The 15,333-nt window shown below is 40.6% G+C and overlaps 1 protein-coding gene across 1 annotated transcript; it reads right to left on the bottom strand.

Annotated features, from left to right (window-relative positions):
- Positions 1-1,419: 1,419 nt before the first annotated feature.
- cstf3 (cleavage stimulation factor, 3' pre-RNA, subunit 3) lies at positions 1,420-13,769 on the bottom strand. Its single transcript, XM_071907071.2, has 20 exons — positions 13,588-13,769; positions 12,668-12,772; positions 12,383-12,478; positions 7,968-8,000; positions 6,273-6,370; positions 6,111-6,177; positions 5,992-6,026; positions 5,772-5,898; positions 5,558-5,635; positions 5,284-5,446; positions 4,997-5,106; positions 4,704-4,820; positions 4,380-4,598; positions 4,132-4,234; positions 3,769-3,838; positions 3,480-3,675; positions 3,205-3,355; positions 2,864-2,958; positions 2,677-2,737; positions 1,420-2,560 (listed from the first exon to the last, which is right to left on the bottom strand). Exons 1-20 carry the CDS (start codon positions 13,612-13,614, stop codon positions 2,361-2,363), a joined length of 2,151 nt encoding a protein of 716 aa, XP_071763172.1. The 5' UTR covers positions 13,615-13,769; the 3' UTR covers positions 1,420-2,360.
- Between the last annotated feature and the right edge of the window lie 1,564 nt (positions 13,770-15,333).

The following is a 15,333-nucleotide window of genomic DNA, read 5'->3' as shown; positions in this document are numbered from 1 at the left end:
GTAATCCCTAAAATCAACTTCACAACAGTCATAACTGGACAGTGAGAATGGGCCAATGAGCTGTTAGTTAATTTGCTTAAAGAGTAAGAATACTGGGGTCTTATGGGGAGCTCCCCTCCAACACCATTTTAGGGGGAAAAAATCATTATGTGGAGTTTATCATTCAATATCTGTTAAATATAAACAATCCACAATTAATAATACATTTTGTCCACCAAGAAGTTAACTAACCTTCTAAAAAGTACAATTTTTTTGCTATCAGTCATTTTGTGAGAGCAGCTGGCACATCTTTCCAAATGGTGGACATGTCATTTTGGGATTAAATCCTTTTTATGTGGCAGTACTATGGTCTTCTGCGTCACAATGTTACATGGGAATAGGCTCAGAGCTCAGTGTGAATAAGCCAACAGGGTCTGGCTCATACAGAGAACAAAGACTGTAGTGGGTAGATAAATAATGATGTAACCAATCCAATGTGAATATGAACAGCTGGCAAGCATGCGAGTTACACATTTTGCTTGTTGATGTCTAAACAAACAGAAGTATAGCCCTGCCATAGAAAAAACACATTATAGGACTGGACACATTTTCAATCTCAAATAGAGTGTCAGAACTCTATTACTGTCAGTATATGACAGCTAATGATACATTCTAAAGTAATTTTAATTTGCTTTAATTTTTCCAGTATTTTCCATCTGAATGTTATACCGTACAACAGTCAATATTTACATAGCCAAAATGCATACAGCCTTCCAACAGCTAAATAATAGATTTTAATAACAATGACATTGTGGTCAATCCCCAAATGATGCCTCTTTGGCCACTTTGTTTCATGAGCGATTAAATAATTCAAGTGCAGAACAAGATCAGTCACTTTCTGCCGGTTACATAATTCTAAAAGGTTTACCACTCCCAGTACTAGACATTCAGCCTGCAAGTGAGTGGCTGTGTTTACTATCTCTGAAGGCTGCTCCTGTAACATGAAGATGCTGCCTTAGGGCACCCCCTATTTTGAGAAAGCAACAGTCTTCCTCAGGCGTGACATCTAATCAGACTTAGAGGACAAAAGTGCCCTTCAGGTGTATCACTGACCCACTCTCCCTCTTTGCGTTTACTTCAGAGGATTGCACAGCCCTTTGGGAATGTTTACTCTCTTGAAGCACTTAAACACTCTAAGCAAAAAAGTACGCCTAGTGACTGTCTCCCTCTTGTGTATGCCACTGGTACATAACATCTAAGTGTTCACTGGGGAAGTTAATGAGCGGCTGTGTATGCAGGAAATAACACTGGATACTCATCATTGAGTTCTTCTGCTTTGATGGGTCTCTTTACAGACTCCAAACAATACATATTAGCCCTCAAGCTATCTTGTGAATTGGTCACAGCGATATAGATCTACCTTAAGAGGGTCAGTACATATGATCTGAATTTGAGCAATGTGGGGACCGGGAATTTCTTTTGTGATTCACGACTTAATCATTCCTGGTCCTCACGTAGATAAAAATATACTTACAGCATATAGCTAGGTACCATAATCAAATCCAAAATCCATCCAGACAACACTTCAGACAGGCACTTCAACACTCCTTTACCCAATTAAAGGCTGTCAAAGGTTTTTAAAGCTCTCCTTTCCTGCTAATGCAGACCTGCTTGGATGCATGGTCTGATGTTCTGCTGTCTGCCATGGTGAGAATATGATTAGATAAATAGAGGATGACTGTTCCTTTAAGGTCAACTGCTAATTCAGATGCCTGGCGAATTAACTGTATTTGAATCCTGGGCTTCAACTACAGTGGCTCTGCCTGTCCTGTACTGCCCTATGCTGCCCCCTAGTGGTAACCATAACGCCTGACACGGATGTGCTAAAGTAAAACTCATATAACAAAATGTGCAATCTAATCTGGAGAAGAATGGGATTTATTAAGCATCAGTAACGTTAAGTCAAATGAAAAAGCAGGTCTGGTTGGATTCTTTCCCCCGTTTATTGTAAGGAAATGTGTTTTCTCCATTTACCTAGAAAAAAAAAAAAAGAAAAAAAAGAAGATCGATTCCACTTTGCCATCACTGGAACGTCACAAGGCCAGAACTCAGCTGTGTCAAAATCAATGGTTGAATTAAAAACTTTGTACAGTATATTGTTCAGTTTTTAAAAATAAAAACTGTTAAAAAAACAAAGCCACAAAAAACACACAAGTGTGCGTCTGTGTGTGTGTTTATACGTATGCGTGCTTGCTGTACAGGGATCAACAGAAGTAGAATCTGTCAGACGCACTCACAGAAATGTAGACATGTAAGATTACCCTATAGGATCACCAGTGAGGATTACGTCCCTGTAGGGTTCACTGTGTGTTTTAGTGAGTTTATCGAATCCTCTTCTGCTGGCGTGCGCGGTAGATGTCATGTATGGGTGGAGCTACAGCTCCTTTGTCATCCTCCTCATCAGAGTCTGCGTTAGGCCTCTTGAGCGACTTGGCAACAGCGTGGTTCTCCATGGATCCGTTGCCCTCCCCGGCTGCATCGGGCTGTCTACCTGTGATCAGCTCCACAGCAGCATCCACAGCTATCGAGAGCACAGAGAGGTCATCAGCATGTGTCAAATACAGTAGGGCAGATAATCATAGCATAACCCACAAAAACAGAAATGGACTGACTGAAATGTTGACTAAAGCCACTTACTCTCAGGAAGTGTGCATCTCCTGAAACTTTCCATGATCTCATCCACTTGAACAAAGGGACCCTGTAGCAAGAAGACAACCACAGACTCAGTGCTTGAATCCGAGAAGGAAAAGTCTGCTGCTTACATTTTTCTCATTTATCATCAATTATGGGAGCTTGAGGGTATTAAGCTGCTGCTGTTACTCACAGTGAAGCACGTAGGCGGAGGAAGCAGCTTCATGAGGACAACAGCAGCTGGGGGGACTGGGAAGACTCCGCCCGGGACAGGGTGCAGACCTGGAGCTGTGGGGAGGAACCCGAGAGGCAACATCAAAGCAGAATCGTTTTATTCACCAAGTACGTAGAGACCTTGGTGACGTCGGTGCAGAGATACATCAACAATATATCAGCAAACATCAATGAAACATAAGCACAATACATGTGAAGTCTCAATGCACTTGTGCAATCCCTTTGAGACCCAGGAGTCAGTGGTCTGGGGTAACTGATGTAACGTCCAGAAGATCTTGGGGCAGTAAAGGGGCTACGTACGGGCAAGGTGACGAGGCTGGAAGGGGATCATCTGGTTGGTGTCAGGTTTGGGGTACTCCGGTTTGCGATCAGCTTCGTCCTTCAGTGTGGGCACAGAGGGGGTCACCACAGTCTCTGGGAGCAGTGCCGCCAGTTTGGCACGAGACACATCCTACAAACACAGAGTGGACAGAAGTTAAAAGTCAGTCCAGGCCCACAGAAAAGCCTGATCCACTAAGCTGCTTTTGGAGCAAGAGATCCCATGATGTGCCATCTAAACTGGGCTAGGTACACACCTTGTATCCAAGGGCTTTGAGCTCGCTGGTAGAGCAGGGGTACAGGTCCATGAACTTGTACCGGTCTACGAGCAAGGCCGTCTCTTTGCCCTCGTACTCGTCCTTGAAGGCTGTGAAACGCCTGCGCTCTACTTTCAGAATACTAGCCAGGTCTCCTATGTTGCTCTCAAAGGCCAGGAACCGAGCCCAGATCTCTCTGAAGAAGAAAGTCAAACAAACATCATCAGAGCCATGGGTTTCTACATCACACACATACACACATGTTCACTAATTAAATACTTGACATTACCCAGATTTTTCTGGTGACAAGCTTCCTGAGGTGAGGACACGCTCAAACAGAACCCTGGTGTTGTTATCCTCTGGAATGAGGATACAGGAGAGGGAGAGAGAAAAAAAAAGCATGGTCATACACCATCTTCCATTATTATTCGAGAGACAATCCTCCTTTAGAGGCCATAGCTACAAGCTTAACAATGCAGGTTAACAATAAGGCGAGTCAAACTAAAACATAATTTCTGAGAATATGCATGTGTTTTCATCTCCTAAGTACTGACAGGACCCCACTGCATGCCTAATATCCAATGCTATCATTAAAGAACAATATGTCCCACATTCTATGTATCAATTCTGTATTTTGTCAGACATAACTTACCATTAAGGTGTGAGAGGTAATCAATGTATGCAAGTATGTACTCTGGAATGTCACCATATTTCTTCAAACCAAGTTCAAATATCTTGAAGGCCACAGATTTATCCTGTGAGGAAAGATCAAAAGAGATATAAAAAATAAAAAAATAAAAAGAAATTTGAGGTATACAGTTCTTGCTGATTTTGATTAAGAGTCCATCAAACACCCTACTCCAGCTAAAGAAGGGAGTGAGTGTTTATGTGCGTCTTCACCTTGCTGCAGTAGTACTCCATCAGTGCTGCGGTCACGTAGACGTGGTGACGTGTGCGCAGGTCTTCTCTGGCCTTCTTGAAGATCGTTCGACCTGACTTGATGCCCTCTGCCCTCCTTGCAAACTTCATGTACTGGATGTAGACCAGCGTGGGGTCAATGTCCTCAATGGCCAGCAGCCGATTGTAGATGCTGTGGACCTTCTCGTGTTTCATACGACTCTATGAGGACAGCAGAAAGTTAATAAACTAGAAACATGCAGACGAGATCCTGCGCCTCTTGCCATCTTGAATACCAGTTGCTGCTCTATGTAGCTGAACACTGACCTCTTCATAGTCAGCGAAGGAGAAGTATAGCAGCATGTTCTTCTTCAGTAGAGTCCCGATGGCACGTTCGTAGATGTTGGCTGCCTCATCACTAAACAGCTTGGCATTGTTCATGTCCTGAAGGCAAAAAACAAACTCTTACAGGACTGTTTTGAGCACACAAACTGGAATTTCCCCATTGAGATCATTAAAGCTTCATCTCACCTCATCTTATTTCTTAAGTCCTAAGAAAACAAACTCCATGGGTTTGACAGCTTTACATAAGACCCTAATCTGATAGTTTCATCTCTTACCCCTTTCTCTGCCAGCAGTTTGCTTGACTGTTCCAGGTACTGCGCTGCCTCATACCATACGTCAGGATGGTGGCCCAGCACCAGCAGGCACTGCTCATAGGCAAACATCACTGCAACACAGGACATAGCCATAAAGACCCTGATTATGGCAATGCTCAATGAATGTTGGACAAGAAGGACAAAAAATATATGAGTGTCCCCATGCTGCCTGCACTTTCTGGTCTTCATAAAAATACTGAATCAATGCCATCTCAACCATGAGCACATCCTGACCACAAATAAGTCACCTCTCTTTGTGATGAGGGTCTGGTCTTCTGTGCGCAGCGGGTTGCTTTTTTCCCACTGGATGTATTTCTTCCACATTTCCACTTGCTGGGCTTCCTGAGGAGAGTTCTGGGGGGGCACCGAGGGCGCATTCCTGTCCAGCCCCTTCATCACGGTCTCATACTCCTGTATTACACATACCAGAGAGCAGTCTGGATCAGTTTACAAAGACAGCCAGATCTATAAGGATGTAAAATAGGTTCATACATTTTTATGACACTATGTGCGATGTCTCACCTTTGCCACTCTCCTGGCATTCATGTAGTCTCTGCTGCGGTCCTCAATCATCTTCTTGGCCAAGTGCACATTGATGCCCTGCTCGAGAAACAGAGAGGTCAGCCGGACAATCCGCTGCACTCTGACCCTTTCACATTTAAAGGTTTAATACTCAGTCCAAACACATGTGGATGTGGGGTAGAATGGCAAAGGGTCAGGGGCCTGGGTCTCTCACCTCTTCATATTTGCTATAATCTCTCCAGAGCTGCTCGATGTTGATCATGGGGTTCACACAGCCCCTCTGGTACACCCTCCGCACTGCGGTGATTCGTTGGTTCTCTGCATACGAGCCCACAGCCTCACTAATGAAACACATTATTAAAAAAGCACTCAACAATTAAGAGTTGGTTCACTCAGTTCCTGGCAGATTACAGTTGTACTTTAAAACCACTTACACTCCTTTGAGGAAGTTGATGTAGTCCACCCAAATCTGTGAGAGGACAGAATATCTGTTAGGTGACAGCAATGACCAGAATTGTGCAAATACTATTTAATAGTAATCAGATCCGTTTACCTGGTAAGACATGATTTCCATGCCAATTTTATCCAGGGCAAAGTCATACGCCTGGGCCATCTTCTCTCTGAGGACAAGGAAACACGGGTATGAAATAAGTCAAAGCAAAAGGCAGAACGTAAACATACTTCATCCAGTGTCCAGAGTAGCTAATACTCTTACTTGTAGCTGGGCAGCTTCCCTTTGGTCTCTCGGACATATGAGAGGTAGCATTTCCACAGGTCGATGTGCAAGACTTTCATTAGGCATCTCTGAAACAACTGAAGGGGCAGGGATGGGGAAAGATAAAATAACTCTGTACTGAAAACATATGTGGTGGAAGGAGAGACAATTTAGAGCATTTGCACATAGTGACAAAAGTAGGATTCATCAGGTGGAAAGGGTAAATGAGTGTGTATGTATGTGATGGTATCTTCAATAAACTGCAATTCAGAAAACCATTGGGCTTCAGTGTTTCATTAGTTTGATTCTCAGTGCAGCATTTCAGTTAAAGAAATATAAAGGAACCTTGCCCCGGGCAGGATTATTTGCACGGAAGACCCAAAACCCCTTTCATCAATACAAAATCAAACTTAACAGTCTCTGTGAATGTTGTCAACTGCAAAAATACTGTGGCGATTAATCCTGGACCCCTTGGACATTTTGTTTTTTTACATACACTGTCCTCGTTGCGTTTGTGTAATCAATTGAATGAGTTCATTGCCCTGAGCAAATTCTAAGCCAGGGCACTGTGGTGAAGTCAAACATTGCCGTACTGCCCACATTCCCAGCTATCATAGAAACTCTGAACTCATGCTCCAGCTACTGTGCCTACCATCAGATGTGGCCTACATTTCAGTGAGCTCCACATTTGCTCATTGATTTCTATGGTGAAATGAGACACAATGAATGCACCAATCTGTATGTCACCCTTCCTCAGACACCTGTTTTGAACATGTTTGATGGCCAAAAATGTGGACATCAAGGCAATAACTGAACCAAGTAGCCATAGAGTTCACTTACATAATTTATTCAAGGCCAGTGAGATACAGCAGAACATTCAACATGTGATAAAACCAATCTAGTTCTTGGTTGTGGGTGCTAATAACCTAGCACAGGCTATTTTTCTAGCTGACTTGTAAAAATGCTACTTTAACTTGTGGAGTATTGCTAACAAAGGGATGAAACAGTAAAAAAAAAAATGTTTCAACCTGTTTATGAAGACATGTTAATCATCAACCAACCATGCCAATAATGTAAACCAGATAATGGAGTGTGTGCCAATTAATGGCTTTGGGTGACAGCCAGTACTCTGCATTAAATTCACACTTCAAATGCTCTCCATCCATTAAAAAAACAAACAAAAAAAAACACTGACTTATTTTTGATAAATGTACAAACTTTCAGGACTTTCAGTGGTCGTTGCAGCCTTGGTGAAACTGCCAAGCTTACACTAATTCTAAGAAGGCCTTGCAATACACTGATGATTTTATTAATTGCTGGAATAAAAAAACATGGATGGATACTCTGCCAGAGGTCAGAAAAACAAATCATTATCAAATACTACATTTCTAGAGCAGTTCTCACAAACATGGATTAAGGCTAAAATAAGAAATCTTTTGTCCCTGAACCATCAAGAATGAAATACTAGTCATTAAGCAACATCAAAACACAGACAGGCAAGACACTAACCAAAGTTGCAAATTTAAGTATATATGTGTATGAAACTTGCAATTGGTGATATAGTTGTGAAAAACATAGTCAGACCCATTAGACAGTGTGTGTGTGTGTGTGTGTGTGTGACAGATGCTGTAACTTCCTGGGTGTTAAACCAATAATTCCTACTAGTCAGTTTTCATGAGTGTGATTGACACTTACCTTTTCTACCTTGTCATAATTTTTAGCCTTGATCTGTGAATAAGAGTGTAAATGCAATGTTAATTCAACAGTCTTCTCTACTTTCAATGGCTTATAACAAACATGCTTTCATGCAAACTTGACCACTCACACACACACACAGCCCCTTGAGGATCAACAAAGTGAAATTCACACAAGAATGACAAGTTACGTTTTTAAGGGGTTTATTCTCTTTGTATATCGAGTGCCACATAACCCAAAAAAAACACCTGTGGCCATGGGTTACAGAAAAAAATCCTGACAGAAAGCTTGGAATGCAGAATGCAAATATTCAATCCTGGAAAGTAGAATACTGAATAAGCACTCAAAAGATGAGAATAAGAACAAAAGTTGACATTCAAACAAAATCTCTTCCTTTTACAGCCTCAGTTCAGTGCGCTCCCTCGGTAAGTACAACGCATTGTTTCTGCAACAAATCTCATTTGTCTCACTGCTGATGAGTAGAAGAACAGCATCACAGCACCCTCCAGTGCAGACAGGAAAGGTTGTTGCCTACTGATGAGCAAAGAATGATACAGGGAGGCCTCTCTGTTATTAGCAACCCAGGCCCCATGCAGCTGGACATAACCCATCCCACTATATTACACTAATGGGCCCTATGAGGAGAAACACCCAGCATCATCTGTTTGCATGGCAGGGAAATCTTCCACAGAGACAGTCCAGCAGGTTGTGCTCTGCTGTACTATGGCCATTGCTTGCAGCCAGGATTCAATAAATAAGTTACAGAGAAACAGTAAAATCAGCAGCAATGCAATAACATAGCAGCTGCCAACATAACCAGGTTCAAAGTATTCAGTCAGTGTTCTAGCAAGAATGGACGCAAATAAGACCTTTTTAGCTAGATTGGCTGAGTGACCCGACCAAATTAAAATCCCCACATTACACTAAGTGGTTATCCGTACATTTGTATTTACAAATGGATTGTTATTGTGGCTTTTTTTTTTTTTTTTTTTAAATCAAGATATAGCCTATATAATAACTCATAAGCAATTAAGATGGTCCTATGTAGTATTGGGACAATGATTCACTGTCAACATTTTCAGGCCATGTAGATGGCAATGTCGCAAACAGTTGAATTACAAACATTATTTTTCAACTTGAATTCATGCTGCAGGCAGGCCTAACTACATTGCTTGTGTAACACAGCTTCTTAAGCCACCTCAAGAAACTATTGTTTGTACATTATCCAAATTAGCTCATTTTTATAATTTCTTAAATAAATCAACAAAGGACTGCAGTTTGAAAGCCTGAAAACTGTTGCAGGCACTAACCAGAATGCTTAGAAAGGTTGTTTGAACCCACAGGCCCTGAATTTATCCCCCGTGACGGCATGGGTGGGGGAAAAAAAACAAAACACACACATGGGTCAACCAATACACTAACGCTCTTTGAAGCTCATTTTGCTTGTGAACAATTTCTCTAAAGGCTAGATCCTGATAAATGATACAATCCTTTTAAACACCTTCTGTTTAGAGTGCCTTGGGGGAAACATCCCTGAAAAATGACTGACCCACATGACTTGCACATTCCAGGCACAGCAATGTCACATTAAACTGGCACATTCATTCAAAATACCACAGTCACGCAACAAAGACTACAGCAGTGGGACAATCCTTTTAGGAAAGTATCTCCATGAAGTAAGATAGGCCTGATGGAATAGGGGCTAATGTGGTTTAACAGGGCCAACAATCAGTAAGACCACACATACTGCAATCTACTATTATGGTAATCAAGTAATGCCGCAGAGACACAATAATTCACAATGCACAATTTCTATGATTACTTATTTTATTGCACAGGATTTTATCAAATCACTCTTCTTCTGATGTACACTCAAAACTGAGTGTGGCTCAATGCAAGAATTTAAGTGCTCCTGTATGCAGTTGGTGAGTCACAAAGATGGTGTGGAACTGTATGAAATGGAGCCTGAATTGGTCAATTCTGCAGAATCAGTAAAAACTGCGCCTTTCCAGCATCTGATGGAAATCTGAATGACTGACCCAAAACACGCTTCGCTATGCTACCCTAAAATGGTTAGACTACATAATGAGCATTGCTTAGGCCTAAATATTGGAATATTTTCAGATATGTCAAGCAAGAGATTGTTAAAAAAAAAATCCAATTGTACCAATTTCCAATTTTACATTCTCACAATATCTGAACTACCAAGTGTGCCCAGCAAGAGCCAATCTAACCACATAATTAGCACAAATTCTACTGAAAATGACAATCAGAAAAACCCCTATGTGATCCTTTGAGCTAGCTCCATTCAAACCCCTATCACTACACTTTTTGCATACAATGAAAAGATTACATCAATTTACTAGAATCAAAGAAGACAAGGCAACTAGGCAAGAGTACCAAATGTGACCTTAACAATTAGGCTACACAACCATCTTAAGGTAGGGTAGCCAGAAAAGGGAAGGTAGAAGGCGGAAACAAATTTGTGAAATCCTGTCTCTGTCCTGTCCCCGTTTGAAAAATAAGTCTTGACCTCCTCATAATTTGTGGAGGAAAATTGCCTTAATTCTCAACTATTCCTTTCAAATTATAAGCTTTGTTCAGAAACATTTCTTATGACAACTCAACTTATTTAAAAGGGTTTTAGTAGTAGTCAAGTATACCATCAAGGCTATGATGAAGCTTGATGTCATTCACCCTACAAATTGATAGTGTACACAGCATCAGAATTAAAAAAAAATAATTAAAAAACAGTTTCTCAATTATTCATGCTACCCATTCTGAGCGAACACTAAACTGTACTCAAGGGAACATAGCAGACTCAATACTCCCACCGCCATTTCAGTGTATGCAAAATGTAAAATATCCCTGGTCGAGCTGGACTGGCTAGACTTGGGCCTTGAATCACTTGATACAAATACAGAACTAGTATGACTTGTCTACATATAGGCTATGCATCTTACTCTATGAGGCTTATGTAAAATCTAGAGGAAACCAAACTTTCACAAATTTACCTACAGATATGAGATGAGCTTCAGTTTAACTCCTTTGCACTGTGTGACTTAAATCACAAAGTAATCTGGAACAATTCCACGTAATTGGGTTGAATTGTGTTTTGTAAGGTGATGAGGGCTTCCACAGTTAACAGAAATGTAATGGGTCAGCAGATAGAAGGACAAAACGGTTGACTAACCTAAATCTGATTCTAATAAAAGGGCATACTTACCAAAATAAAAAGGTCAGTTCCCCCAATGCATAAACAAATAAAAACAAAAACACACAACCCCCTAGTATTTGTCATTTGTTGCTTCCCTAACAAATGTTGCTCTAAACTATGAATGGCAAAGTGAGTAGTAGGCTACTGAAATATCTTATGGATGCTGTGTTTGGTCGAAATCACTGGAATGAATTCTGAAAATCAAAAAGTAACTTGTGGAACCTACAGCCAAATCCTACCTTAATGCTAGGTAAAGGGAGCAAATGCATGTGAGACTTTGAGCAATCATTTTAATACCAATTGCAGTATTTGATTCCAAGCGTCCCTGACAGGGAACTGTCTAAGCAAGTGCGCTGCATCCAGGTGAAGAAAAAAAAAGAATGCACAAAAGAAATCATTCCATCAATAACTGATGGCATGACAGGAGAGGCTGGGTGTGGCATCAAGGCAAATGGGTCAGTGGCCATAAAAGTTCTTTTTTTTTTTTTAAGAGGGGTGGGGAGAACTGGCTCAAGGAAAGAGAGTGGGCCACACAATCAGAGTGTATTTGTTTATAACAAAAATTACCCGAAATAAATGACACAGGAGGCAATAAATTGACACGACAAGTGAATAAAAGGCTAATGCACTCCAATACTATTAAAATAGTTTTAATACTGTTGCAGATCAAACATGCAACAAATGCACTTTACCCCATTAAAAAAACGGCGCAGAAAATATTTTTTTTTAAATCCTGTGAACATAAGCAGACTTTTCTGAAAAAGAAATGGTTAGAGCTAATTTCCCCTTTTGCTGGTGTTTAAAGGCGCAATCCTTAATGAGCCCAACTCAAGCCGGACAAGTTCAGATGTCCTGCATCATCAGAATCCTACAACTATGATGAATCCAGGTCTTCCATTGTGTAGTTTTCCCATAACCTTTTGTATATAAATGTTTTCCACTATCAAAATATAATCAGGTATAAATAGCATTCCTGGCATCAACAATTGCATTTCAAACTTGTGATAAAAATGAATCCGGTCATCTAAGGCTAGAGCAGATATCTGTAACCACAGTGACCAGGCTCAGTGGTTCAAATTAAGGATTGTGTCTTTAAATGTCAGTAAGTTAGAAACATTTTGTTTGTGTGAAAGTCACATTGTTGATCATGTTAGAAAATACCCAGCCATGCACACAAAGAAAAGAAAGGAGTATTAACCTCTGCTTCAATGAATAGTTTCCAGAATCTGCCAGAACTTGGGAACTGCGTGACAAGTCGCTCATATGTCTTCCTTGCTTTATCTATAGGTTGGTTCTAAAGAAGGAGAATGCATTTACATTTATACTAGTTAACATGTGGAGAAGCAGTCATGTGGGAAAAGGATGTAATGCTAAGTCACTTTGAACTTTAACAATCCATAGCCCCCTTCCTCCCATCCCTTCCCCCCACCCTGGTTATTCCCAGTTTCATTAACCCCAGGAATGCAACCCTGTGTCACTAAACCTGTGCTTCTCGAATCAGTATGCTCCATGCGTCAAGGTCATATGGGTTTTCTTCCAACTTCTTCTCTGCCTTCTTCACCTTCTCTGGGATATACTCTGCTGCTGCCTGCAGGAAAAACAAACACACAGGGCAAACATGTTACACTGCTGCTGGGTGTACCTGCAGAGTCAGATCATGTGGAAGAAGAACCAATTTGCGACTACTTGATAGCTCATGTTACACTCAACGAAGATGTTTTTCCACTCTCATGCAGACTTTAATTAGAGCACAACAGGCACCACGAGGTAGCAACCTGACCCATATTTAACACAACGACCGACCACACGGGAGATATCGATACGGAAGGGAACGTTTGCGCCATTAACATATCTGAGAAAACTTGAAAGATTTAAACAATAGCCATCAATGCGTAAAAGATAATGACTTGGCAAAAGTCACCATATTCGTTACGTTAGCCTTATTTGTTGCATTGATTATGACTAATTATACGTATTACAAACAATGCAACAAAATGAAGCACCCTGTAAACTAACGTTAACTTTAGTAACGTTCCGTGGCGTCGATTAAACGTTAACGTTCGTTTTAACAGGTAACGTTAACATTAAGTTAGTTCAGAACGTTAGCATAACGATAAAAGGCTAACATTAGCCAAACAGTCAACATGGCGTTCGACAGCCTTAAGTTACAGCTTCACAATAAATGTCTCAATCACAAGTTATTTACGTTATTGTGTAGTTCTAACGAATATTGACTATCTAACCAACAGCAACAATTTGCATAGACCGCAACAATGCTTGCTGGCTAACGTTAGCAGAGACGGGCCTAGCGGACTGCACTGCAGTGCCCAGACGCGAAATTATGCTAGCGTTGATTAGCTTGCTCTTCAGTTAGCAAGCTGGCTATGCGTTTGCAGTATCTACCTGGTCGGCTGCTCCTTCGGTGGACATGGCTGGAAGTATAAACTATATGTAAAATGTGATAGCAACAGTAGTTACGAACAAAATATAACGCTATAGCAATTTTAAAAACGACTAGGTAATCGGCATAGCTTCAGAAGGCTCGATCGCACTGCCCGCAAGCAGCAGCTCAGTAGCTGGCCGTTCTCTCAAAATGGCGTGAATGGACTTTTTCTACTTCCCTGCTAGAGAGGGCACGGGAAACCGAGAGAGTGGGAAAAGAGAACAATCCCGGGTTCACTTCCGGCTTCGAGCAAGACCCCCGACTGTTTTGTGTCACAGTCAGTCACAGTTGGCTCATTAGAACAATTCCTGGCTCATTTGTGTTAGGCCAGGGTACAAGACTATGTACATAATGTTTTTTGAGCGGGAATGAACTACTGCCATGCAGCACTGCGAGTAACATCATCGATTCCCTTTCCCTCATTTTCCACAGTGATACTAAAAACTCTAATAATGTAATAATGATTACTGTTTTGTAATGATTTTCATCTCTGTGCACACTGTTCTACTCATCTTTAAAAAAAAAGGAATCATGTCTCACAATGTCATCACTGATAGCCTACAGGTTGCTAACCAACTTACAATACTTTGCTGGCTACCAACTATGCGACGCTTTGGAAATGATTCTGTGGTACGAGCAACATCTCCCGGTCCCCCATTGCTGGGAACTTGCTAACACTTGTATGAATTTCACAAGGAAGTTAGGAACTCAAGAATAAATAATGATTTCTTAACAACAAAGTTGGAATCAGTTTGCCTGATGGCGTCGTTTCTCAAGCTGGTAGCTCACAGTCTACCTTACACCGTTAAAACATAACGGCTGATAATCAAATTCCCAAAGGGAAAAAATAATGGGACATTTACTTCCGCAACCTGACTTTTCAGATCAGACAAATTTGATCTTTTATTTATGTTATCTTTGGAAAGTTTTATGTTTGAGAAAATCTCCATTATTTGCCCATTGACAAGTTAAAATGTTTTTATTAAACTGTAACCTCATTTTAATTTTGCTAGAATGAAATATATTAAAAATAAATAGCTTTGTATGGAAACCGTGCTATGGAAATAGTGCTATTGTCACGTTTTTTCAGGGTGGCATGTAAAGCAATTTTATATATATTTATATATATATATTTATTATATATATAGGCCTATATTGCCTCTTTCTTCTTGGGACCTGACCATTGCATAGGTTGTTTGGTTTGATTGTTTTGAGTTGCAATTAGCCTACTTACCTACTTACCCGTAAATAAGATGGGGCAATTTCTTTCTCCAGTTTGCTACTTTCTAGTTAACTTAGAACAAGTGAGATGGAAAAAAATACAACGTTTTGGCGGTCTTTTGTTTACCAGGGACGCATGAGGGGTTGGTGTGTCCATTTCCCTTTGTGCTGTTTCCATCTAAATACTAACAGTATTGCATTTAATTTGTAGGCGAATTGCTCATGTTAATAGGCTACATTTTTGAAAGACATTTAAGATTCATTATTGGCTGTGATGTTACGATTTTGTCCGATTGTGGAAATTGTTGTTTTTAGTTTCAATGATTATGACAGAAGCAAAAAGAAACAAATGCATTTCAATATTTTCATTAGGCTACTGTAAATGCCATATTCATAAATGTAAGTTTACAGTTAAAACCCCCATTCTTAATATAATTTTATTGAACAATATATCCTAGGCTAAATACTAACCTATACTTCCTATT

Source organism: Centroberyx gerrardi, chromosome 1 (genome assembly GCF_048128805.1).
Source record: "Centroberyx gerrardi isolate f3 chromosome 1, fCenGer3.hap1.cur.20231027, whole genome shotgun sequence".
In the NCBI taxonomy this organism is placed as follows: domain Eukaryota; kingdom Metazoa; phylum Chordata; class Actinopteri; order Beryciformes; family Berycidae; genus Centroberyx; species Centroberyx gerrardi.
The sequence above is the reverse complement of the archived record's forward strand: the minus strand, read 5'-3'. Positions and strand labels throughout refer to the sequence as shown.

Bases quoted from the DNA above. Each gene is read 5' to 3' on its own strand.
- cstf3 (XM_071907071.2), bottom strand. From the start codon at position 13,614: ATGTCCACCGAAGGAGCAGCCGACCAG. The intron at 12,479-12,667 runs GTTTAGTGACAC...CTCCTTCTTTAG, and splicing joins TACTGATTCGAGAAGCACAG to AACCAACCTATAGATAAAGC. The intron at 5,447-5,557 runs GTGAGACATCGC...TGTGTAATACAG, and splicing joins ATGCCAGGAGAGTGGCAAAG to GAGTATGAGACCGTGATGAA.